Raw genomic sequence first — 26894 nt, 5'->3', positions numbered from 1 at the left:
AATATTAACATAAATTAGAATTTGACTTAAATTTTTAGCCAATTAACAAACCAATTACTTATCCTAGTCAGGCATAATCCAACTCTATAGCTATTTGGTACTCATCCCAATGATCTCCCAATGATCTCAAGACTATATTTGTAGTTTTCTGAAAAGCTGAGGCTATAAAAGCTTAAAGACCTCTACCATAATATCTTTACATTTGTGTTTGTGGTCCTTATGTACACACATATAGTTACCCTTGAGGTTTGGGGAAAAAACCTTGAAATGTTTGGAAACAAATTGGCTTCCAGCTTGAGCATAGTAGGTATAATCAGGTCCTGGCCAATGGTGGTGGGTCTTTTCCCTCATCTCTCTAGCACTTGCAAGAGTCCCCATTATATCACTAGTACCCAGCATCCCAAGAGCCCTTCTGCTCTTCCACCCTCTGTAGGTGCCAGGCCCAGTGGCAAAAGGCAACTTACTCTCCAACAGGCCATCTCCCAGGAAAATGTGCTGCTGCTTCTTGAGGGTCTCCTCACATTCCTTGAGCTTCATCATTCATGGATTCAGAAAAAAGACTTTGATTTTTTGTTTTCTTTGAACTGTAACTCCATTTTAAATGACCCACCTTGGTGACTTTGCAGTAACTACAAAGCAGTTTTTTCACATACATCCCTCACCTTCTTCCACACAAAGAAAGGTCCTAAAGGCCTTGAATTTTTATTCCCCAACAAAAGGCTTCAGCACAGAATTTTCAGGTTCAAATGGTTATTCTTTAAGCTCTGAAGGAACAATCATGTTCTCTATGAAATGACACCTTTGTTCCCTCAAATATCTGTTGATGTTTATGCAGAGTTTTTTCTAAATGGTGGTTGAACATTTTCAGGTACCCACTCACTGTCCAGTATTCGTAGTACAGAATGAAAGTTCACAATAACCAGTCACAGTAAGCCAAGACTCCTGCTGCCTGTTGTGAAACCAGTTGTCTAGGTGTGGTAACTGATGATTGAGATGCTGATCAGGAAAATTTCCACTATTTCATCAGGTCTAAAAGGTAGATTGTGTCTTCAGATGAGTTGTGTTGGGTTCCATGTTTCATGCACAGTAGAGGCCTGTGTCAGAATCTCTGTGAGGGCTTTAAAATGGCAGTGATGGTTCAGTTGGTAGAGTTTTGAGGAGAACAGATTTGAAGAAAACTGAAGTCAAGAAAAATAAATAGCCAGAAATCACAAATAGTTATTAAAAAAAAAAAAAAAAGGAGTAGGAATTATTAGGTTTAACTCTTACTCTCCCAAGGTTGTGTGGTTTTTTTTTGGTATTTTTTTTTTCAGTCTATCTAACTAACCCATCTAGAAAACAGTTGACCAAATTATAGACTTCTAAATGTTAATCTGCTTTCTCAGTTTCAGTTGAAAACAGACTTTGTTTTGCCTACTGCAGAACTTCTAGGTTCTTTCTTATAGTCTTGGGGGTTCTTATTATAGATCGAAAATGTGAGTCGGCATAATTAAGCCATTCAGAGCCTTCAGAAGCAGTTCACTCTTGAAATGACTCCGTCCGCCTACAGCCATTAAAGAATTAAGAACAAAAACAGATCTTGATTTTCTTTTTCAAGTTAACTCAAGCTGCTGCTGAGTGGGAGAGTCAGAAATGACACCAGCTCCACTGATTACTCAGCTACTGAAGGATGGTTTTTTTAATATACCTTCATATAGACTCCATGAGGGCTTCCCAGGTGGCACTAGTGGTAAAGAACCCATATGCCAATGCTGGTAGATAGAAGAGACGCAGGTTTGATCCCTGGATCAGGAAGATGCCCTGGAGAAGGGCACAGCAATCCATTCTAGTATTCTTGCCAGGAGAATCCCATGGACAGAGGAGCCTGGCAGGCTGCAGTCCATAGGGTCGCACAGAGTCGAACACGACTGAAGTGACTTAGCACACACATGCATAGATTCCATGATTGACACTTTAGAACACCTGAGGGGGGCTGACATTGCTCTCCAGATATTGTTTTTTTTAATAGGAAATAAATGTGTTTTTATGAAGGTGTAAGATAGTGAGCATTTATCGTGGAGCTATGATACGCTAGGTACACTCTGCTCAGTATTTTGCATAGAAAATAATAAATTCCAACTTTTCTTGTTGTTGGCTCGATTGTTAGCTTTGCAGCAGTTCAATAATTGGATTATGGAGGTGCTCAGCAATAACACCTGACTATAAATAGGAGGGCAGTGCTATGGACAGATTAAAACTTCCTGCTTATAACTTTAATTTATTCAATATTAGAACCCAGAGAGTGTGGAAGCTACTAGAAAAAATTAGGAGACTCAGATGTAATTTGCCACATAACAATGGCAGAAAGTTGTGATGGTGAAGCTTCTGTGTTTTCTTTTTTTTTCGGGTTACGTCTTTTTTTTTTTTTTTTAACCTGAGCCTATATGGTTGCCTCCAAATCATTCTTTTTTTGCCTCAAAATCCCCTCCTGTGGCTGAGATGCCTTGCCTATCAGTTTTCCAACTTAGTTGTCTCTCTTCTTCTACCATTTCAGCTTTAAAAAACAAAAGTGACAAGTTGAACTTCCTGCCTGCTGAGCCTCACTGAAAGACTGATATTGGCCTGATAAGGGGGTATTTATTTTGGTTTAGTGGCCTCAGAAATCCCTCTCCCTCAACAAGCTTTCCATCACTGCCCCCATCACATCCTCCCTGATAGTGTCTGGGCTGTGTTTATTCTGGGGCTTCGGGCTCACCCGGGAGTAACTGATAACAGCCAGCAGAGATAACATTCTGAGGGGGCTCTCAAACTGGAACCGAATCCCTCAAGCCTGTCAGCCTAGAGAATGGATTTGAAGAGTTCAGACTCTGGAGTCCACAGAGTTCATTTCTAGACCTATCGGGTATCAAGCCTAGAGTTCTTCCTCCATTAAATCAAGCAGGGACAACAAAATGATGCTTTTACGGAGGCTTAGCAAGGTCCCCCAAGCCTGTCCTCTTCTAAGGCTGAGGCCAAGAGCTCTCCTGATGGCATCTATACAAACCCACAGCTGATCATCTCTCCCTACACTGAGGGCAGGTGTGCAGGCTGGAGTGCTTACCAACCAACAACCAGAGCTCCAACCAAGCAGCTTGTATTTTACTTTTGGTTTCCAGGGAAGGCTGAGCAGGGAGTGGTCGGTTTTCCCAGCTCTGGGTGGTTGGTGTCTTCCTGAAAGCATCTTTCGTTCTGCGTGTTTGGAGGGAGCAGTGCTGGCCATGACCTGGAGAACCTGTCGTAAACAGGCTCTGTTTAAGAGCATTGCTGCTGTTCCTAAACAGTGTGTTTACCAAGTAATAATATGCCATCTTTTGGAATACGTGTGTTCATCTTCGCTGCCTGTTTTCTTTGGTGCTCTAAGTAATTGAACTGGCTCGCAAAGTGCCATTTGTGGTTTGGCAGCGATGACTATGTAACGCCTTGTGATTCCGGGGGACAGCATTACTGGGAGCCTGGTGAGACCCGGAGCCTCAGTGAAATTCTGGTGTTGTCAGCAAATCCAGAGGAAGGGTTTGCATCACCTTGCTAATCTGTTTGACAGAGGCAGTTTGAACAGGATTTTATCAAATTCGTATTAAACAAGAATGGAGGTGAAAATTGATGACTGCTTATTACTTGAAATGAGTCTTCATCTTTCACATCTAGTTCACAGGGTGTGCTGATTTCCTTTAGGTAAACTGTGACTTTTATTAACCTGTGACACCCCGCACCCAGTATTTCGTGGAGGCACGCTCCTACTCTAGGTTGAACAGGACTGTTCTATCATGAGGATTTTACCAGTGGAAACAGTCATCCAAACGATGTTATTCATTTGACTGATGCCACCGGTGACCCGGTTTTGCTGAGGAGGAACTGGAGTGGCATGAGCCTTCCAGAATGAGTGGGTGTTGAGAAGCCAGGTGGCCCTCTTGGGGCAGCTGGGGCTCAGGTTTGCTCAAGGAGAGAGCAGCCTGGGCAATGTCGCTTCAATTTTCTGTCTCCCTCTGAGTAATCATCTCCCTTTATTTCAGCACAAACCCAGAGCCGTCCAAAGCAGCAGAGCACTGAGAAACATGAACTGTGCCCAAAGAGTGTCCCGAAGAGAGAGTATAGCGTCAAAGAGATCCTAAAATTGGACTCCCACCCTTCCAAAGGGAAGGACTTGTACCGCTCCAACATTTCACCCCTCACTTCAGAGAAGGACGCGGAAGACTTCAGGAAAAACGGGAGCCCGGAGATGCCCTTCTACCCGCGCGTGGTGTACCCGATTCGCGCCCCGCTCCCGGAAGACTTTCTGAAAGCACCCCTGGGATGCTACGGGATGGAGCGGCCGCCCTACATCACTCACTCCCCCATATCGTCCTCCACGACGCCCAGCCCCTCGGCGCGCAGCAGCCCGGACCGGAGCCTGCAGAGCTGCAGCCCGCACAGCAGCCCCGGGAACACGGTGTCGCCGCGGGCCCCCGGCCCCCAGGAGGCCCGCGACTCCTACGCCTACTTGAACGCCCCCTACGGGGCCGCCGCCGAGGGGCTGGGCTCCCTAGCCGGCTACGGGCCGCCCACCCACCTGCCGCCCGCCTTCATCCCCTCCTACAACGCGCACTACCCGAAGTTCCTGCTGCCCCCTTACGGCATGAACTGCAACGGCCTGGGCGCCGCCGTGAGCAACATCAACGGCCTTAACAGCTTCGGCCTCTTCCCGAGGCTGTACCCGGTGTACAGCAGCCTCTTGGGCGGGGGCGGCCTGCCTCCCCCGGTGCTGGCGTCCGCCTCGCTCCCCAGCTCGCTGCCCTCGGAGGGGGCGCGCCGCCTGCTGCAGCCCGAGCACCCCCGGGAGGTGCTGGTGCCCGCGCCGCACAGTGCCTTCTCCCTCCCCGGGGCGGCCGCCAGCCTGAAGGACAAGGCCTGCACCCCCACCAGCGGCTCCCCGACAGCCGGGACCGCCGCCACGGCCGAGCACGTGGTGCAGCCCAAAGCTACCTCAGCGGCCGCTGCGGCCCCCGGAGGCGAGGAGGCGGTGAATCTCATCAAGAACAAAAGGAACATGACTGGCTACAAGACACTCCCCTACCCGCTGAAGAAGCAGAACGGCAAGATCAAGTATGAGTGCAACGTCTGCGCCAAGACTTTCGGGCAGCTCTCAAACCTGAAGGTAGGCCTGGCTGGCGTGGTCACCCCCTACCCCCACCCCACCCCACCCCCTACCCCCACCCCACCCCCACCCCCGATGCGCGGTCTTTCCCCGGGAGGGCACACAGCGCGCCTGGGTACTTAAACCTCTTGCAGGTTGTTGATTGCTGTTTCCTCCGTGTAAGACCCAGGCATGGCATCGTGGGCCAGGCAGCCTGGGACCTGTTACTTCCCCTCCCCCCAGTATCTGCTGATTAATAAACATCTGGGGTTTGGGCTAGAGGATCAGTGTGGAGTCCCTGCTTAGGCTGTGAGTTTTCTTTAGCTCAGACACGACAGAGTGTTCTGAAGCCCACATTGGAGTTTGATTTGTTCTAAGACTTCACCTTGATGCTTAAGAGGTTTGCATCCTAAATGCCCGGAGTACTTGAGCCGGGATGTTCACTCTTACAGCCTGCAGACTGGGAGCCAGGCTAATGTGTTGTGGCTTCTTCCCAGGTCCACCTCAGAGTGCACAGTGGAGAACGACCTTTCAAATGCCAGACGTGCAACAAGGGCTTCACTCAGCTCGCCCATCTGCAGAAACACTACCTGGTACACACGGGAGAGAAGCCACATGAATGCCAGGTGGGCAGTGTTTTCTGGGTAGAACTTTCGACCTTTGTACACAGTGTCTCAACAGTCACCCTCCTGGTGTCCTAAACCAACGTAAGAATTCTGCCTTCCTTCGGCTGCTGATGAGATGACACAGCCGGCTTCCACTGGGTGGACAATGGTCGGGGAGGGAACCACCACCCTGTGGGAGCGTCCCCACTTCGCCCTATTCACCTTGCGCTGCGGTGAGGGGCCACAGGGAGTTTTCTTTCCCCTCCCAGTTTGTCCTGCGTGGGTGGGCAGCTGGCACCTCCCCTTGGCAGCTCTTAACCTTCTGGTTTCCATCCTCCCTTCTCTGCCTCCCTCCCCACACTGCAGGTTTGCCACAAGCGATTTAGCAGCACCAGCAATCTCAAGACCCACCTGCGACTCCACTCCGGAGAGAAACCTTACCAGTGCAAGGTGTGCCCCGCCAAGTTCACGCAGTTTGTGCACCTGAAACTCCACAAGCGCCTACACACGCGGGAGCGGCCCCACAAGTGCGCCCACTGCCACAAGAGCTACATCCATTTCTGCAGCCTCAAGGTCCACCTGAAGGGGCACTGTCCTGTGGCCCCGGCCACTGGGCTGCCTCTGGAGGACCTGGCCAGAATCAACGAAGAGATTGAGAAGTTTGACATCAGCGACAATGCCGACCGGCTGGAGGACATGGAGGACAACATCGACATGACCTCTGTGGTGGAAAACGAGATTCTGGCCGTGGTCAGAAAAGAGAAGGAAGAAACTGGCCTGAAAGCGTCTTTGCAAAGAAACCTGGGAAATGGACTGCTCTCAGGGTATAACCTCTATGAGTCAACAGAGCCGTCCCTCCTGAAGTTGCCTCACAGCAACCCACTACCTCTGGGACCTGTAAAGGTCAAAGAAGAAACAGTCGAACCTATGGATCCTTAAGATTTTCAGAAAACAAAAGGTGTTTTGTCTTGTTTCTTAACTTACGACTTGGCGAGTCAGGGTGCCTGTCGCAAGCGCTTGTACATAATTCCAATTCTGCAAAGCTCTCCCTGACGGCAGATGGTTTCCCTCACCTCTCTGGAATTAAAGAAGGAACCCCAAAGTTACTGAAATCTCAGGGCATAAATGAGGCAAAGACAATATATATACCTATTATATATACTTATTTACACCCCATCTATATATTTGAACCTGTTGTATTTTGAATATTTGTGTGAATATGTTTGCATAGCCTCCCCATTGCTAAGACTATTGCCTAGCCATAATTATTTTTTCAATGATAATCCTTCATAATTTATTATACAGTTTATCATTCAAAAAGCAATAATTAAAAAAAGTTTACAATGACTGGAAGAATTCCTTGTAATTTGAGTTAAGTGTTATATTTTTGTCTGGTGGCCCTTCTTTGTAGATAATTTCTGCACATCTGTTTTAAGTATCTTAAGATTTAATAAACAGATACATTACTTCAAGTCAACCTCCCTCTATAATAATGGTTTGAAAGTGAGGTTTGAGTATTGCCAAAGTTAGGCAGTTGATGTGTTCATTCATAGGATTATATTATTTGAACAGCCTTGTATCATTTGAACATAATTTGGGGGTATGTTTGCAGAATTAACCAGTAATAGGTGGAAGAAATAAAAACCTTGTATGTTTCTGTAGAGAGTTCAGCATTCCTGCCCCCAATCACAGATTTACCAGAAAGGTGATAAGGCGTTGCCAGTCTGTCTCCCTCTTCAAAAAAACAGGGTTGTCCCATCCCCAAAGTCATGTGACCATTTGCAGTGGCCATGAGACTTTAGCATCCCAATGTATTATCTGAAAATGTGAAGAAGACAAATGCCATGTTTAAAACCACTGCAAAATGTTTCCAAAGCACAGGTGGTTTTGTATGGGTGAGGTCTGGGGGCATGAGTCCAGGTGTTTTTGTTGTTGGTCTTTTGTTATTACGTCAGAATTGCACAAGCATGGTGCTCCACCAGGAAGGATTTGAGTTAGATAGGCTCAGGCCACACTTTAAAAACCAAAAGCCAGAAAACGGGTATTCTCGTTGTCTTAGGGTCAAAGCGGGTAATGAACATTCCTGTCCCCAACACATCAGTTGTATTTGTTTTTTCTGTGCAACTCAAGACTTTTCCTCAGTATTTGTGTTTTTACATTTTATGGTTAATTTAATTGAAGAAGAAAGGGCATTGCAAAGTTGTTCAACAACAATTACCTCATTGAGTGTGTCCAGTAGTGCAGGAAGTGATGGCATCTTTAATGATTTGCTACTCAAGAGGAGAGAGCACGTGTGCACCAGAGAGATGGAATGCATCCCATTCTGCCTCGTCCTCTGCTAAGCCCAAAGATAACACGTTGGCATTCAAGGTGTAGCGGACAATGATGTATATTTATAAATCTATTTATACCACTATACCATGTATATAGAATATATTTATAACCACTTAAAATTGTGAGCCAAAACATGTAAAAGATCCTTCTTTTCCTAATGGCAAAAAAAAAAAAAAAAAAATCAAACCCTTTCTGACTCTTTGCTTAATTAGCACTCGATGACCTCACAATTACATTGGTGAGCTTGGGCACCCCCTTGGTATTATAAGAGATCCTAAAATTTTGGTGCAAAGGTGGGGACCGCATAACAACCAGGGAGAAAGAGACATACCTTTTTTAACTATTAAGGACAATCTAAGATGGCTTTTTTTTTTTTTTTTTGTCACATTCTGATGTGGTCACACCCAAGTCCCAGAAATAGAAATCCCATCAACCACTGTAACTTTTCTCTCTTCCTCTCCTTCCTTCTTAAATAACTGATGGATCACTAATCAATCTGGTTTATATATTCAGCATTTTGGTCTGTGGCAACTAGTATCAGCCTACAGAAGAGAACAACAAATGTAGGATAATCCAGGGAAACCTAAGAGCCTTACTGATCTGTTCCTTTAAATAATGAAACTGACAGTTTTTTTTAATATTTTTTTTAACAGTGTTTGACAAACAGTCCTTGATTATAAGTAAACCAAAGCATCATACTGACACTGACATCAAATATTTTCTATTCCCCATCACTCATTTGTTCTCTTTTTTCCCTCTCATGCTTTCTCATTAGTGGAAATTTTTACTGAGACCTGCACAGTGGCTTGAGACCCCGTAATTCTCTACCATCTGACTTTCCCTCTGAGGCCTCTTACATGTGAATATTGAGCCCACAATCAAGAGTGGTTTTGTTTTTTTCTTTCTTCTACTCAAAACTGACCAAAGTTACTGGCTTTTTACTTTGCTAGAACAAACTATCTTATGTTTACGTACTGGTTTACATTGTTATTTATGTGCAAATTGTCAAAATGTAAATTAAATATAAATGTTGATGCTTTACCAATGCTTGTCTAATGTCTTGAGTGGAGGGTGAGGGAGCAACACCTTAGCCATACTGTAAGGGTGGCCTTAGAACAAATTCCGAACGTGACACAATTTGCCTCCATCCTGCTCATGTCCCCACCCCCATCCTCCGTGCCCCATAGAGATGATTCCCTAGTTTTCCCACCTCCGTTGGTGACTGCATTTGTCAGTGATCTGACAGGGTTGATCGCTTGCCTCTCATAAATCGACAGTGTAAGATCTTTGTCTTTAATTATGGGCCATAAAAATGTCCTCTAAGAAAAGCATTTCAAGCATGAGCCAGCTATTGTTTGCTTTTCTTGGACTTTTTTGTTTGTTTTACTTAGTTGATGGGCAGTGGGGTGGTAGCGAGGTGAGGAAGACTTGGATTAAGTCCAGAAATGCCATCCTAGCCTTGATCCAGGATGTATGTGTGTGGACCCAGCCAGTTCATGGGTGAGGGGCTCTGGGGAGCCCTGGGAGCCTGAGGAGCATTTTACCCATTGGTGGCATTATTTTTACTTCAGTAGCCAACACTCCACAGGGAACCATAGGGAATACTTCTGCATAGTTTTTCTGCCCTATGTGCTACAGTATTTTTTTCCCCTTCACATTTTAACTCAGGAAGTAGATTTGCCACTTGTGCAATTTAAAACAAATTTCAAGAAAGCTGTTTGACAGGCCTCTGGGCATTTTTAGTATGAAGCCCAGGAATCACAGTAGCCTGGCCATGTGGTCCCAAGGGTCATGTGTTGGGAATGGATCTACTTGTTTGTCCACTGACACTCCAGACACTAACCTTTCTCCAGTCACAAACAAAAAGCAAAATTTGAGTTTCACTTGGTAGACATGAATAGGAGAGATACTTATAGAAAAGTGTTAGTGCCCTCAATGAAAAAAAAAAACCTAAAAGCCCTTCACAAATGGTTTTCATGTTTGCCACTTCATCCATTAGCAAGTTCATGGTACCATGCATGTTAAGAAAATAATGTTGCTTATATTTAGACACTCAAAACTGCCCAGTGTTTTTTTTTTTTTTTTTAATGTTTCTTCTTTATAGTCACTTAAACATCTGTGCCAAGAATTTGAAATGCTGCCAGCATTTTACTGTGGAGTTAAGAAAACCAGACCCTATTGTCATAAACGTGCCAAATGGTGCTGGATGCACTACTAAATTCTACAGAACCATTGTGGTAATAATTTTTCAAAACAAAGCCCAATCAGATCCAGAGTATAACAGTTACTACCATTAATCATTGTTCTTTACTTGGCAAAACATACCTTTTTTTCTTGAGAGTTATATGTCTTGAGCACACTTGTGGACTTAGCTGTTTAATGAAACATTACATGAGAAGATATTCACTAGGAGCTCAAGTCTCCCCTGCCGTCATCTACCCTGCTGAACAGAGACTTCAGGCAGCTGTTTGTATGGCAAGGCAAAACCAAAGAAGCCACCTTTTTAAATCTTTCCTTAAAAGCCCTGTTCAGAAATGACACATTCAATTCTCTACTGTAAGAAAATACATAGAATATAGAGTTCCATGGGAGCTTATAAGGACATTTCTAAATTTTTTCCCTTGGGGGACAGAAAACCAATTTAGAACCTTTAAGTTTGTGTAAGTGAACTTATTCCTTTATGTGTGTGTGTGTGTGTGTGTGTGTGTGTGTGTGTGTGAAGCCTTCTTTAAAAGAAGATAATGGGAAAAGGCCAGAGCAGAGAAATGAAAGTAATTAGAGACACATGCTGGAGGATTTCTAATGTTTCTGGGATAATCTGGTCCACAAAGGAAGGCTGCACCACAGAGGGTGGCAGCTAAAAACGTTAATGAATAGAAGCGAAGTTACATAGAATGGGATCATTGAACCAACTGAAAAGACACTTCTATTTCCTTTATGAGACCATAGAGTTCTTTGTCCATAACATGTCTGTTTCATTATCAATGTCTGGCCAGAAGAAATCAGACCATTCTGAGCTCTTCTGGGTATCCAGCAGCTGCAAGAAATGTTTCAGTACACATAAGCCTCCCATCACATCCATTTCTAAGTTTCATGTCCTTAGGACTCCCAAGTCCTTTTGCTTAAAGTGCTGCTGACAGCTGCTCCTTCAATAAGTGAGAAGTGATTTTAATCTCAGTATAGCTTTAATCATGTAATTTAGGCCCAAAACATAGCAAAATTCCAAAAAGTTATTTTTAAGCTGATTTACACAAATACTCCTCATGCTCAGTTTCACAGAATACTATAACAAACCCTCTCCTGGTTTGTTCTTCCTTCCAGGTTTGATAAGTAATGAACCACAGTTAGTCATGTACACATTTCCTCCTCTGAATTTGAGACAGAAGCTTTTGTTCAGCATAAATGTGAGCACAACCACCTTGCAGTTTTCTACTACCCCCATCAAGAAAGAAAGAGGAAGTGACAGGTAAATGCCAGTGGGTGGTTTGGGTAAGAAATTCTCCAGTGTGTTAACAAAAGGAAAATTGTCCTCAGGGAAATGTGGCACAGCTTCCCATCTTTAGGTAATCTGAAGGATTTGTATGTGGGTTATGGCAACCAGTGTTCCTCCCTGGATGAGGGGCAGAGCAAAAGAAACAATTAAACCATTAACAGAAGGGACTTTGGTTTATATGATAAAGGTGAACAGCCACCTTTAAGGATGGTAACACAGTGGGTCCCTTTTGGGGGAGGGAGGAAGTAGTCTCCTTCCTGGGATGGCCTAGAGATGAAGAGCCAGCTTGTCTAAAAGCACAGGATAGGCAAGATGCCTGGCAAGCCCTTCCCATGCTTATAATTCAAAGACTTCCATAACCGTGTAAGTGACGGTGCACCCGGGGACAGGACAGAGCCAAGGCTCTGGTGGAGAACTTAAGTCTCCTTAATGTTCCGGAGGCCTCGGAGGAAACTGTGCATATCAATATGTAAAACTCTATAGAAGACAGATCTGGAGAGCTCGTCTCATCCAGAGGAAGAGTCCATGATACCAAGAAATGAACTGTGCTGTTACGTTTTGTGAAATATTTGAAAATGTATTTCCCATTTGAGTCCTTCCCAGGGATTCTGCGAGGGGGTGGAAAATAAGACAGTGCCACTGTGACCCGACACCCGGCGCTCTGCAGAGGAGCATCCAGGCTAGCAGCCTGCCAGCGCAGTCCTGTCTTGGGAAGAGAGGGACTATCTCCATCCTCCCTTCTTCCACAGCAAGGCGGCCCTGGAGTACTATTCCCGTCCATGCAGGCAAAGGAAGTAGGATGAAGCCTTATCCCTTTCCATGGAACACTTTCTTGCCGCCTCAGTTTTACGATTAACCTGACAGTGATCTGCAGTGAGACTCACCATCTAAAGATCACGAACTGGGTGACTTCAGTCCTTCTTCGGTGCTACCCAGGCCAGAGTCTAAATATACCCCCAAGGTGGGAACTGAGATTATGAGCTCCTAGTCTGCTGGAAAGAGTGAACCAGAGATTTTCCTAGTTCTAGTCCTGGTTCAGCTGCTACTACCTGAGTGCTCTCAAGAAAGTCCTAGAATTTCCCTGGGCCTCAGTTTCCTGATCCATAAAATGAAGGAGTCATTCCTGGGCTTTCTTTGTGCTCTTTCGGAAGTATTACATCTCTTAATATGCTAAGATTCCATCATTGTCTCTTTTTTCCTTTCGGTTTGTTTCCCTTGGAAGTCTGATTGTTGCTATAGGCAGTTATTTGTAATTTAGAGAGCAGATGTCAGAGGAAAATGGAAATGAGGGACAGGCTTGTACGGAAAAAACTATTGTGGCTTCTTTTGGCAAAAGAGATTCGGCTCACAAAGGTCCTGCTAATTTGTGAGAATCATGAACTTTCCCCAGGAATTAATATGCTCATCTGAAAGGAATCAAGATTCTTTTAATGGAAATAATGGCTTGTGCTTAAATCAAACCTCTGCTCAAGTGAAGTACCATGAATTCTAGGATGTTTAGTTTAGTGGCTTTTTGTTTTTTCTTCCACATCTTTTTTTTTTTTTTAATGCCAAGCCTTACTTGCATGAAGAGTAAGAAAGATTTAAGTTTGTTGCTGCAAAAAGGAAAGAAGATAAAAAATATGGGAGCTAAAGAAGACAAAGCCAACCAAGAGAATCCAAAAAGACGTTGAAAGGAAACATTCTGTTAGCAAAGCAATAGAGGCCTCGATACTGTTCTAACGGTTCAAGGTTTAAAAAAGGGAATAAAGACAAATGAAGCAGTCAGAGGGAGGAGAGGGAAAGGTTAAGCCAAGACAGAAACTGTGAGTAGATAGATGTGAAAGGGGCTGAAAATAAGTGAAAAGTGAAAAATTGCTTTATGAATAAACCGTTAAAAAATAGTGAGTGAAAAAGCAATCGTGCTTCCAGTTATTACTGAATCACCCGCTGGTGGCAGCCAGAGGCTGACCTGAGCTGCGACTCCACGCTTAACCTACATGCAGCAGTTGGTGCTGGGCTGCTCCTGTGGGCGGACACCGTTTTCTACTTGAGTGTCAGTTTCACTGTGATTACTTGCCGTCAAGACGCATGTGGCCCATTTTACCGCCTTGAACACCAAAAAACATGACTTGGTCATCTCTCCAACCTGCTGACATTACAAGGCAGGAGATACAGCCTCTTGGTACATTCAGGACACCAGCAAGGCAAGGAGCTAGAACCGAGGGATGTGAGGACAAGCAGATCTTCTACGGGAAGGTGATGGGGCGTGAAGGCTCAGCCTGCTTCTGTGTTTTTCTGAAAATGAGGCCATGAGTTTATACTCAATGATCCTTGTCATTCCTGATGGCGTGTCTGTCAGGGCAGGGACACAGCAACCATCCCACAATCTCTTCTGCGCTCGGAGTCCACATAATACTCTTCTCCCGAGCACATTCAGGCCAGCAAACAAAATGCCAATCATAGCAGACCCGCCTCCGCCCCTGCCTACTTGAGGAAGCACTGGAGCCCTAGGAAGTGAACCGGTTCCACCAGTTGACTCCGCCCTCCGAGCCGCCGGGAAGAGCAAAGACCGGAAGTGCTCGCACCCACCAGAAGATTGGTCAAGCATCACAAGGAAGGGCTAGTGCAGATGGTACAGGCAATTTCCAAAGCTGCAGGGTCGCCCTCCTCCTCATTCCAAGTGTAGAGCACACTTCTCTTTCCGAGCTGCCTGCATGCAGAGCTAACTTTTGATTCTCTGTTTCAACAGAAAAGAGGTGGGAGATGGGTGCTTACAAATTCCAAGAAAATTTTGCATGGCAGGGCTTCACTGGTTGTCTCTGGTGGACTGCAGGGAGGCAGGTGGCCCTCCGGTGTTCTAGGGCCCCGGGGAAGTCAGTTCTGGGGACCATTTGACCCAAGTGACCCATGGAGCAGTGAGTGAGCCCATGCACACAGATGGCATGGCTGTGAAATCAAAGAATGAGGCCCAGTTTTAATGAAACTGTTTCATTTTTAAGAACCAGGATAAGACTGTAGTTCTGTACATCTGGCCAGTTGGGGCTACGATTTCCTTCAAAGCTTCACACAGTTCTTGGTATCTGTTCTTGTTGTTGCTGCAAGAAGTACCTAGCCTTGTGCTGGTGGAAGGAAGGTTTAAGGTTTTCATCCTTGAGTGTTTTCATGGAGACAGGTAAGGATGGGCTTTGAGCATCTTCATTTTATAAATGGGTCTGTCAAAGCATGGAAGGTCAGGAGAGAGGCTCAGGCCACCTGACTAGTTCCTGCTGGGCCTGGAAACCGAATCCCAGCTTCCTGACTCTACTTCCACTTCTCACTTCCGAAGTCAGCACTTTAGAAGATGCTGCTATTGCCCAGCAGGCAGGGCCCACAGGAGTCACTGATGCTGTTTGTATTTAGGTCAGGCTTGCCAAAATGGCAGGGTTTCACAGCATTAATTGCTGTCTTTTGCCTGGTCAGGAACTTGACTGTTAACAAGTTCTGCAGACATTTCGGGAAAGCAAGGTGGGGATGGCTGGCCTTGGAGAACCGTGGCCTGCTGCAGCCCAGTATTATTCACCAGTTCGACACAATCATTCACATCTCTGAAACCAAGCTTCTTCCAGATGCCCCTTTACTGAAAGGCTTTCATCACTCTAGGGTGGCCAGTTCCCCTTCAAAGCGCCAGACTGAGCTGGCGTTTCCACGTGCATTCACAGAGGCAGGGGGTGTGTGTCAGGCTTCAGTGGTTCCGGGTCAGCCTCAGGTCAGCAGTGCTCCAAAGAGAAAACTGAGGAAGGGAGCTCCCAGGCCCCCATCAGGACATGCCTTGGGGGCCTGGCAACTGCAGCTGAAGAGCACATAGATGCTCAGACAGAAGGCACTGGGCATTTGCAAACATTCAGATGCTATTTTGGATAAAGTGGGTAAGTTCATTCCACTTGAAAAGCATGGGGGCGAGGGGGCATGTGTTTTCTACAAAGGAGAGGAACCGCATAAATGGACATCTTTTCTGCTTCAAGTGCACATAAAATTTTTTTGTTGCTTCTGAGTTTAAGGAGGTATGTTCTCTGTTTTAAATATTGCCCATACATAGTTAACCAGCATACCTGGACACAGAGTTGAAAGTTGAGAAAAAGCAGTCTGTTGTACCTTTTTGTTCCCAGGCAATGTAATCCCAAAAGGCACGATTCCTCTAAGAATTATCTGAAGACTTGCAGTTTACCCACCTGTTAGACAGCTTTTGCAACCAACAGAAACCTTACAGATTTATAGTCATGTTGCTTCAAATTGGTAGTTTTTGTCTTCTCTAGTTCTGACCTGCACGTGGATTCCAGACTGAAAATTACATTTATCTGAAGCAAACCATTCAGCCCATCTTAGATAGGTTACAGCTGTTTCATCCATCCTTCCAACTTTAGTGTAATAACCTCATATATTATGGTTCATCTATAGCCTGAAGAATTATATGCTCTTAAGAGGATTGGATGGGGAAAAAATAAGAAAGAAAAGGAAGGAAGAAAGGAATCTTTTAAGACTAGCTATATAACTCAGACATGAGAGAAGCATCTCTTAAATTCAGGTCCCAATCTTGCTCCCATCAGAGTAAGGAGTTAGAACGTGATCAGGTGGAGATGAACACCAGCTGGCAGGGATGCTGAACCCCAGCTCTCCGTGAGTTCTGCTGAGGGCCACAGGGCACCTGGTGGACTGCTCCAAAAGAGAGGCATATATTTCTTATAAACAAACAAAAAAAAGAGGCAGGGCAAAGTCTGTGCTGAAGGTGCACAGACTTCCTTCCTTCCGTACTTGGGTTTTTCTCCCTTCTAAGGGGTGTTTGAAAGTTTTTCCTGTGCTTCTAACTGAGCAGAAACCACATCACGTCTTTTGTCACTGTCTCTGCTCACCACTGGAGACCCTGGTGGTTAGAGAGGGAAAGTCCCTTTCGATGGGGGTAGAAGGTGTTGGGGGCCTGGGAAGGGGGATGGTGGGGAGAGGGGAGAGGAGAGGTCACTAGGGTTTCCTCCTGGCCTAGACAGTGTACCCACCCCGACTGGACCCTCCAGTCCTCCAAGCAGCAAAGCATGTCTTTTAATGCCCTAATCACCGTAAGTGATGGAGGAAGAGATCGTCCAGTGCAGGAAATATCATCCACTTCCAGAGCTCTGTGGTTATGGGAAGTCAGAAGAGTGGCCACAGGGACCTGTGTGTAGCCTGAGGATAGCTGCCACCTGACTCCTTAGCACTGGTCCTGACAGATGGGTGATGGACTGGGAGGACAAGGAGGGACGCTGGGAGGCTGGGGCAGAGCTGTATATTTGGTTTGAGTTGTTACAGGGCCGTCTTTGTAGTAACCATTCTTCTTTTTATAAATCTTGGTAAAAAAAATATATAACATGAAATTCACCACCTTCACCGTTTTTAAGTGTACAGTTCAGTGGTGTTCACTCCACTCGCATTGTTGTGCACAGATCTCTAAACATTTCATCTTGCAAAGCTGAAACTCTAAGCCCATGAAATAACAGCTCTCTTTTGGTCTCCCCTAAGTCCCCGCATAACGACATTTCCTGATCACGAGTGCTTTTCTTTGGTTACATCTATAAACTTGATTTCCGTACCAAAACCAGTGCCAAGTTCACGCACCAGCTACCCTGTCTGGGGAGCAGTTCAAATTCACTTGGCTATGAATATTCATCACTCGCTGGGGATCAGGTTCCCAAATGCCTGTCCTCAGCACTTTGACTGGGCTTTAGCAGCTTATAGAGTTGTTATTGGCACCACCAAACTGGTCAGGAATGAAAATAACAATCAACTCCTTAAATGTTTACAAGCCTGTTGGGCTATTGCTCATGTAATTTTCAGCTGCCATCTTGTCTCCTCTCGCTCAGTGGAATGGAATGTCTTCTCCAGCAGTTTGATGACTGCAGGACCATGGGGGAGGACAAGACCACTTGCCCGGTTTTCTAATGGAAACTGGGTTGCAGTCCTCTCTGGTGGCAAGTTGTTTGGGCTCTTGTTGCTGGGCACCACTTCCTCATACAAGTCACTTCTAAACAAATCCTCCCAGTAGGGTGTCCTCCAAGCCAGAGAAGGAGGCAGGGAAGTACTCTCACCCAATCAGCACAATCAATTTGTCATTCCCTGAAAATAGAGTCGTCTCTCCAGTCAGTCCAGTTTCCCACCCCCAGCGCTTGGTGGTGGAGATGGGGAGGAGGGGATAGGGAGGAGGAGATGGGGAGGAGGGCTGGCCTTGGAGCAAAGCCACATTCCAGGGGGAGGGTTCCTCCCAGCCACCACACTGGGCAGGCGTGTTGTGCCTCGTGCTTGCAGCCACCCTTGAAGTGTTGTTGTTACACAACAGTCATGAACTCTGGAATGTCTCTGGTCATTTACAGCATGACTGTGTCACTCCATAAATGACATGGTCAAGCTTCAAGGCCCAGAATGAGGTTGGCTTGTTTTTCAATAGGTCATTTTCTCCCGCCCAGAACAAAGCTTCCAGGCTTTTACAATGTCCTTCTTACCCTGAGACTCCTGAGAGTGGAAATTCAGGGGAAAGAAAATACAGGAATAGATTACAAGTCACACGCCAATAGTCCTACAGACGTTTTAAAAACATACTGAACAATTTGACCATCCTATCTGCAGATAAGAAGCTTTCTAGAAATTAGCTGGGCACTTCGTAGAGAAACTTTTCATCTTCTCTAACTCTTGCCTTGACTTTTTCCTTCTTTGGTTCATTTCCTTCATGAGATAAATGAAGATAGCAACAGATTAAGGTTCCAAAGAACATATGATTCATGAGTCATGTCTATTTTTCTCTACTGTATTCAGTTTAAATGGCATTGGTCCAGTAGAAGAAACAGAAAGTAAAATATGACTTTGGTGCTTCTGTAGTGCAATAATCATTATGAAAATAATGCCTCAATTTGATTTATACTGTATAAGTTACTGGGGTCTGTAGCCACCATTTTCTAATTTTATCTTTTGAGATGGGTTCTATTATACATACAAGGAAACAGAGGCCCAGAGAGATCAATTTGATATTGAAATATAAATTGGATAATGCAGGAAAAAAACACTCAACCCAGTGTGCATAGAAAAGTACTCTGAAACAGTAATTGTTCTTAAGTAACTTGCTTAATATCACCCAACTAATAACTATGATCAAAACCTTCCTAAACCATGGCCACTAACTTCTCTCTCTACCTCAGCATAGTAATCTTAGTCCATAGAATACAAGAGATTTAGTTTTAAACATTTTCTGGCATCTCCACTTTGTTATATAGAATTAGAGAGTTTGTTGAAGACTCACTAAATGTAATTCACACAGCCTTGTGGTTTTTAGACCCATTTCCCCCAAGAAAAAAAAAAATGCTTAGAAAATCCTCTCTACTGTTCCTCTTATTTTTAAATCATTTTATCAGAATGATTGAGCTTTGGGCGGTGGGGGGGAGAGGTTGTTTTAAACTGTGAGGCTTTCAACACAATAATGAAAGGTAAATCCAGCATTTTGACTATGCATTCAATCATTTGTTCATTCAACAATATTTATTGCCTGCCTATTATACTTTAAATATTGGGCCAGGCTAAAGTAGCACAGCTGGCCAAACCAGGAAGAAACCCAGGATCAGGTATGAATAAGACCAGACCCTGAGACCCCTCCAGAGATAGAGAGTGCATGCTACGTACAATTTGATTAATGCTATTGACCTCTTTCAAATAAATTAGTTCTATTAATAACTGTTAAGAGGGATCAGATTGAATTAGAAACATGAATTCCTAGGTTTCCTTTGAAGCATTTAGTTTTATAAGTATTTTGGGTATCTTCTGCATATAATTCATCTTTGGCTCAAAAACGATACTTTAAGTAAGAACAGTACATGTCCTGACTATATTTGAGTTTGGATGAATAACAGAGAATTTCCACGTTCCACTTGTTATATTTGTACTAGCCTCTATGGGGCAATACCAGAACTGAATTTCAACAAAACACATCGTTAAACCTGGCTATGCCCATAAGGAATTTTTTAATTTCAAAATTTTTGTTATAAATCAGTGATAATTTATTAGTAGGTGGTCAATAGGACTACAGTATCATTTCTACATTAGACCTTCAGAAACATGAGTTTCTGGATGAGACCATAAACAAAAAGAGCTCTAAGTTATTTGTTTTTAATATTATATAAAACACACTATGCTGAGATGTCCTAGGTTTAACTTTTAAATATCCAAGCATCTCATAAGGATTCAGACAATTCTGTCAGGTCATTATTTCCTTTCAGAAAGATGTATTCCCATTATAGCAATAATGATGGGAGGTCTTGAAACAAAATGAGCACTATGGGGTGGGAGAGGGAGTTGTGGGAGGTGGGGCAGGTCATCAAGAGACCTGGGTTCATTCCTGGTGTGGCCAGCTGGGCTACTTTCACAAGAGGGATAGCCTCTCCAAGTCTGTTTCTACATCTGTAAAAGGCAGTAGTAAAACCTCTAAGTCCATTTCTACAATTCAATGGATGTAAAGCTCCTTGCTCGTTTTAATAAAGCTGCGTTAAGGGAAACCTCAGCGGGTGGCCTCCATTCTAGCCACTCTGTGTTTAGCCAACACAGTGTTTTGGTCGGTCAGGTGGCAAAGGAAAACAGGGTGGCATTGCCCTGCAGCTCTTGGCTCAGAGCCTTGGGAAGTATTGATGATTCAGCACATGGCACTCTGCCCTGTGGTCAGGGCTGCAGGTGCCCAGGTGGGTCTTGTTAGGAGGAAGCTGCCAGCACCTTGGGGTGAGGCAGGCACTTGAAATGTGTACCATTTATAAGCATTCAGATTCCAGGACACTTTACTCAAGCTTAGGAGTGTCAGCCTGCATCCCTTCATCAAACTGCCACCTTGGATAATTATGCTCCTCAATTACTCTCGCATTGCAGCGCCATGTGGCATCCATACTCACTGTTCCCTGTTGTGCAGTTTTCTTGTTGTCACCGAATCCATAAACCTGAGGAGAAGGCTTTTATATTGCTCGAGGGTGGGAATAGGGTGAATTGGGATGTTCTTCCTAGACCCAGTGACTCTGCTCTTTCAGGTCACTATAGAGAAAAGAGAGGAAGAGCAAAGAAAATAACCCAACACTTCCCAATCTGAGGGCAAAGGAAACTTCCTCAAAAACGCTGGTGTCGATACTAGAGTCACCCTCGGCAGGCAGGGGTCTTGGAAATCCTAGAAATGCTCTGTAAAAATGAACACAACACTTATTTGTATGGAAAACTTTTTTTTTAAGGGGGTAATAAGTTGTGAAACTACAAGGCTGTATATATAATCTTTAAGCTATGAGATGTCGACATCATTGTTTTGAGATCAACCAATCAGACCACACATTTTGTGCTACGACGTTATAATGAGTGTTCATTAAATATCATGATAACAACACCCTCCTTGTTTGCTAACAAAGGGGCATTCTCTTCATGTATCACTAATGACAGGTGATGTGGCACAATTAAAGTCATCTACTCATTCCCTTTTTTCTGATATATTCCGGAGCAGTCAGGTGGTCAGAGAGCATTTCTTCTTCCTCTTGATTTTTCTCCTTCCTCTCCCCTTCCTTTTTTTTTTTTTTAACCTTCCTCTGGGCTGAACTAGAGCTCCTAATGTGAGGCAACATCTCCCTCCTGACCAGTCAGGCACTCTGGGAAATGCTTGACTTTTCCAGGTCACTGGGACACCATTGGGTGGACTGGAGCCAACATTTATGGAGTGAAATTCTAGCAGCTGGAGACACCTGCCTGCCTGCCTCCCAGGATGATCAGGGTTGCCAGAGGAGTTATTTACTCCCCTTGTAGAGCTGGCCAATGGAGCGAACTCTTCCATGTGTGCATGCAAATCTGGAAAACTAGTCTGCTTTTGGAACACATTTTAAATAGCTGCAAATATTTGCATCTATTTTAATTTATTCAACCCACTCCAGTACTCTTGCCTGGAAAATCCCATGGATGGAGGAGCGTTGTAGGCTACAGTCCATGGGGTCACAGAGAGTCGGACACGACTGAGCGACTTTACTTTACTTTTACTTTTAATTTATTCATGTGTCCTATGCCTGACTGGTTCTCTGATGTTAGGCAAGTCACTGAACCTTTGATTTACCATTTACTTATTTCTTAAGTATCGTTGATACAAACAAGGAACTTTAATTCATTCTTCCAAAATTTATGAAACCCAACTTTGTGCATGATGCTGCATTTTGAGTTTTCAGAGGCACAGGACAGCACAGTCTCTGCTGTTCTTCCCTAGGATTTACAATCTAATTAAAAAGATGGACATTTACACATAAAAATAGCACTAACCATATGTGATTATGTCCAGTAAGACAAATATATGTACAAGGATATTCACTGCAGCACTGTTTATTATAAGAACATTTTGGGGACTGTCTAAATGTCCATTAATATAGAAGACTGGTAGAATGAAGTATGATCATCTATACAACAGAATACTATGCAGCTAGTAAAAAAGAATGGGCTGGCTCTCCATGTACTAAAATGGAAGTGCTATAAAACACAGCTTTAAGAGAAAAAAGGAAGCGTAATAGTGTGTCTTGTGCTATGATTTGTGAAAAGAAAAAATAGGCATTTAATGCAAAGCATTATGTATTCATTGGATATCTTTGAATAGATATACAGGAATCTGAAAAAAGCAAATGGCTTTTGGGAAGAGATGGGAGGTCAAGGAATGGGGAAGGAGGACAATCTACTTCACCTTTAACATCCTCTTATCACTTGTGAATTTTCCAACCAGGTACATATAATATTAAATTTTACACAATTTGTACAATATTATCAAATTAAAAATAAATAATTAAAATGTGTACAATATTATCAATTTGTACAATATTATCAAATTCAGTTCAGTCACTCAGTCGTGTCCGACTCTTTGCGACTCCATGAACCACAGCACACCAGCAATCACCAACTCCTGGAGTTCACCCAAACCCATGTCCATCAAGTCGGTGATGCCATCCAACCATCTCATCCTCTGTCATCCCCCTCTCCTCCTGCCCTCAATCTTTCCCAGCATCAGGGGCTTTTCCAATGAGTCAGGTCTTCACATCAGGTGGCCAAAGTATTGGAGTTTCAGTTTCCACATCAGTCCTTCCAATGAACACCCAGGACTCATCTCCTTCAGAATGGACTGGTTGGATCTCTTTGTGGTCCAAGGGACTCTCAAGAGTCTTCTCCAACACCACAGTTCAAAAGCATCAACTCTTCAGCGCTCAGCTTTCTTTATAGTCCAGCTCTCACATCCATACATGACATTACCAAATTAAAAAATAATTAAAATGTGCCCTGGGACTTTCCTGGTGGTCCAGTGGTTGGGACTTTGCGTTACAATGCAGGAGCTGCAGGCTCCATCCCTAGTCAGGAGTTAAGATCCCACATGACTCGTGGCCAAAAAACCAAAACAGAAAACAGAAACAATATTGTAATAAATTCAATAAAGACTTTAAAAATGGTCAACATCAAATCTTTGGCTTCCCTGATGTCTGAGTGGTAAAAAAATCTGCCTGCAATGCAGGAGACACAGGAGATGTGGGTTCAATCCCTGGGTCAAGAAGAGCCCTTAGAGGAGGAAATGGCAACCCATTCCTGTATTCTTTCCTGAAAAAATCCCATGGACAGAGGAGCTTGGTGGGCTACATTCCAAAGGATTGTAAGGAGTCAAACACGACTGAGCACAGCACAGCAAATCTTAAAATCAGATAAAATTTGCCCTAATCCCTCCCTGGAAGATCTATTTCTCTGTCCTCCTCAAGTCAGTTCCCATCTGATGCTTCTAACATGGAGAGTGGGCTCGAAGGGATTTCTATAACCTAATACTCCATTAAACTTGGACTTATAGGGAACTGATTCAACGCGTGATGCAAAAGGATGTGGGACAACGTTGAGGGCAGAGATTTGGAGGATGCAGGAGAGCAAACTGGGTGTGCCCTGAGTGGAAGGATCTTTCTTCTCTGAGAACCTCTGCTGACCCTGCCACACTCTTGGGTGTCCTTTGTCACACTTGTGGGTGACACCTCTTGTCAAGGAGGGGACTGGCAGCCTGCCTTCTGTCATAATGGGGGTCACGTCTTCTTGCTTCTAAGTTCGCCCTGGCACATCCTGGAGGGTATGGCAGTTTATCAGACCTTTGTTCCCATCGGCAATAACATCTCCTAGCCCAGTAGAATCTCGGAGTCAGGAGAGACTCTAGAAACTCTCCCCATCTGTCTTGACTTTCCATCCATGGGGAAGACTGACCCGCCCGTGGACACCTCAGGCCTCAGGGGCAGAGCTGAGACTCTGCCCTAGCTCTTCTGAGTCCAGTGCTCTTTTTATGACACTATATACAGTCTCAGTCCCCTTGGATTTTCAGTTAAGGCAATGCTAAGCCCATGACAGATGTTCCTCCAAGTGTACTGAACACTATCAGGGCAAATTCAACAAGTCAGAGTCAGAGCTTCTCTTAGGCCAGGCTGCTCAGGCAAGTTTCAGGGTGGGAGTAAAGGGACCAGGGGATTCCCTCTTCCTGCTGGAGAGAAGGTGGAATGATCACACAGACTCCCAACCAATAGCCACAGGTACTCTTCAGAATGTATACCACCCCTCACCCCCCCCAAGATCAAGTCCAACCTAGAAACTGCAGCATCAAAAATCTTCACTCCAAAATGTAACATATCAATTTTCATCAGTGATTGGGTATATAACACCTCCTGTAGTCTCAGATCTAAAATGCATACTACAGGAGCAAAACAGTAAGAAAAATAGACATTTGTCCTTTTTTTTTTTTCTATAGGAAAACAAAAATAAAGTCTCAGTCCTTGGATAACTTAAAAAAAAATCTAATAAGGGCTGTTTGATACCACTTCTATTTTTGCTACTTGTGTGAGTCCCCTCTGTCTATGGGATCGAGCTGAGTTTCTGGGCATCAGAGCCCACAGGGTTAGGTTGGCAAATGCCTCATCAGCCCTGGACACTGACCTCTAACCCCACTCAGAGTCTCACCTGTGCTGCTCTGATGCCTTTTACTTTCTATTTACTAAAATAAATTTCCTCCTTTATGATGACTTCAGAAAATGGACTCCGGACTTGAGTTTATAAGGACAAGAACCAGCTTATCTCTGTCCTGGCCATGAATCACTGCCTCTTCCCACCCATTTCCACAGACACCTGAGTTAATTTAGTCTCATCTAATTCCGCCTGCTGTTCTCAGAGGGATTTCCGCCACCTCGGCAGCATGAGTCAAAACGGATCATCCAACTGCTTAACGAATGGAGCTATTTGTTTGGAGCTGAATGTTTACAACAAAAACCACCAACCATCTTGTTTTTTTCATGTTCTGACAGCCCGGAAGCTGAGCCCCGGGGAAAGGGCCTCTCCTTTCCTGCTTAGAAGACGGGGTCTTCTGATTTCTTGGCTTGTTTGGCTTTCACTGAAGCTTGGAAAGTTCTACCCAACATCCAGTGTCCCAGGTCTTGATGAATAAAAACGTGTCAGCACCTAAGCTAATCTTCGGTCTTCATTTCCAGCCACAGCTCAGGGGTTTTGGTGTCTGTCTTTGGATATGACTCAACTAACAGATTGGGGGGGGTGGGGATGGACTGCACCACTGATTAATTATGTTGCAACTTTAGGCTCTGTCCTTTCATTTACTGAATCGGTGTTTAACAACTCAAGACTGCACTTCCTCGAAGATGAGTTTGAGCTTCATGAGATCATAAAATTAAAGTCTACCGTGCTCACTGCTCACCAGTCCTTGGCCCTGGTCTGACCCCAGCAGCTTTCATTCCTGAGTCCGCCTTGGCACTCCCCTGTCTACAAAGTCTCCCAGAAGGGGCAGTGGGCCACTTCAGAGTGACCTTCGGAGCACCGTCCTTGTCACTTCTGTTCCCTTGACTCTTCACTCTCACTGTTCCTTTGTCTTCTCTGCATTTTTATTTGCCAGATACGGGCAGATGGTTGGGCTGCCTTCAGTGTTTACATTCAGTTCTGTTTTAGCTACTGGTCATTTTACAAAGACACAGTCATAGAGTACCTCCATGGCTTCTCTCCTTTGCTTCCTTTTTCGCCATCCCCTTTTCTCTCTTTTTTTTCCCTCTGCCTGAAACAAGAAGAATGTTGGCATTGGGGGCAGAATTTACTCTTGTTCTGATCTAGAACCAGTCTTCAGCCTGGGCTCATTTTTCTCCCTGCCTAAAAATAAAAGTTCACGTTTACTAAATGCTTTACAAATACCTACTCACGTAACATCCAGCAACTGTGGGCTTGTCTCCATTTTACCACAGAGGTAGTCTGGCTCTTCACACTGTGCTGCCCTGTCACCTCTTGACCAATTACAGTCCACACACATACATACACACCCTTAAATTTAAAAAGGGTGTAAAATCTGATGTAACATGGACCCAAATTTCACTACGTTGACATCTTTGAGTTTAGGCGTTGCCTACAGAGATGAAGTCTGGAGTGGAAAACACATTTAAAATGTTGATAAAGGGGAGAAAGAAAGCAACATAATGCTCAAAATATGACAGAAATATTATATTTACCAAAACCATATAAGTTATTTTGATGATAAGACCTCATACCTTCAAATTACTGGCCTCAGATCCACCAAAAAGGGTTTCAAAAAAGTTCATTGCTAAAATCCAGCCCTTGGCTTATTAGTTGAGCCCCCATTTAAAGTCTCTTCGATTCTTCTTACTCTGACTTTCTACATAATTCTAAAGGGGCCAGATTTCTTTCCAGTTCATAGTAACAGACTAGAGACCACAAATCAGAAGACAAAGCCAGAGAGAAAGATGCTGGGAACCTGCCTCCTAGAGTGGGTAGAAGAGGTAGGTGGCTGATACGAGAAGAGGAGGAAGAGGAGCTTTACAAAAGAGCAAACGTAAGACCATTTAGTGTAGGAGATGATAGCCCGTCCACAGCCACTCTGACACTGAGAAACAGAGTAACTGTGTTCGTCATCACATCCCTAAATCACCAAGACAAAGCAGACCATGACTGACTATAACGTGATGAAGTTCACAACTTTTTCAAGGAATTCTTATACATAATGACTAGAGTTTTACTGCCTGAAGGATATCAGTAACACCAAGAGAGCAAAAATGACTCACTCCCCAAGATTTCTGGTTGCCCAAGTTTTACTTGGTGTGTTTACATGCACGTTATCCCAGAGATAAGCCACACTGTCACTCTTAAACTAGTTTCTGACGACCATAATTTTATATCATCCAGTGACGAGTTCTCAGATTATGAAACAATCATTACCCTGAACACTGTGAGTCTCTAAAGCAAGCCTGACTATTTCAAGAGACCCTGCATTTCTGCTAGTACAGGTTTCATGAATGAT

At 44.3% G+C, this 26894-nt stretch overlaps 1 protein-coding gene across 6 annotated transcripts in view; it reads left to right on the top strand.

The window, feature by feature from the left end:
- The window catches only part of PRDM1 (PR/SET domain 1), a 102751-nt gene extending 93643 nt beyond the window's left edge, over nt 1-9108 (top strand). For all 6 annotated transcript variants that reach the window (XM_070796020.1, XM_070796018.1, XM_019967293.2 and 3 more), the window contains 3 exons: nt 4029-5149; nt 5626-5754; nt 6100-9108. In XM_070796020.1, the coding sequence (XP_070652121.1) occupies nt 4029-5149; nt 5626-5754; nt 6100-6672 (1823 nt within the window). In that variant the 3' untranslated portion in view covers nt 6673-9108. The remainder of the gene's footprint in view (nt 1-4028; nt 5150-5625; nt 5755-6099) is intronic.
- The last annotated feature ends 17786 nt before the right edge of the window (nt 9109-26894 follow it).

Source organism: Bos indicus, chromosome 9, assembly GCF_029378745.1.
Source record: "Bos indicus isolate NIAB-ARS_2022 breed Sahiwal x Tharparkar chromosome 9, NIAB-ARS_B.indTharparkar_mat_pri_1.0, whole genome shotgun sequence".
Classification (NCBI taxonomy): Eukaryota; Metazoa; Chordata; class Mammalia; order Artiodactyla; family Bovidae; genus Bos; species Bos indicus.
This window is presented reverse-complemented; position numbering and strand designations above follow the sequence as displayed.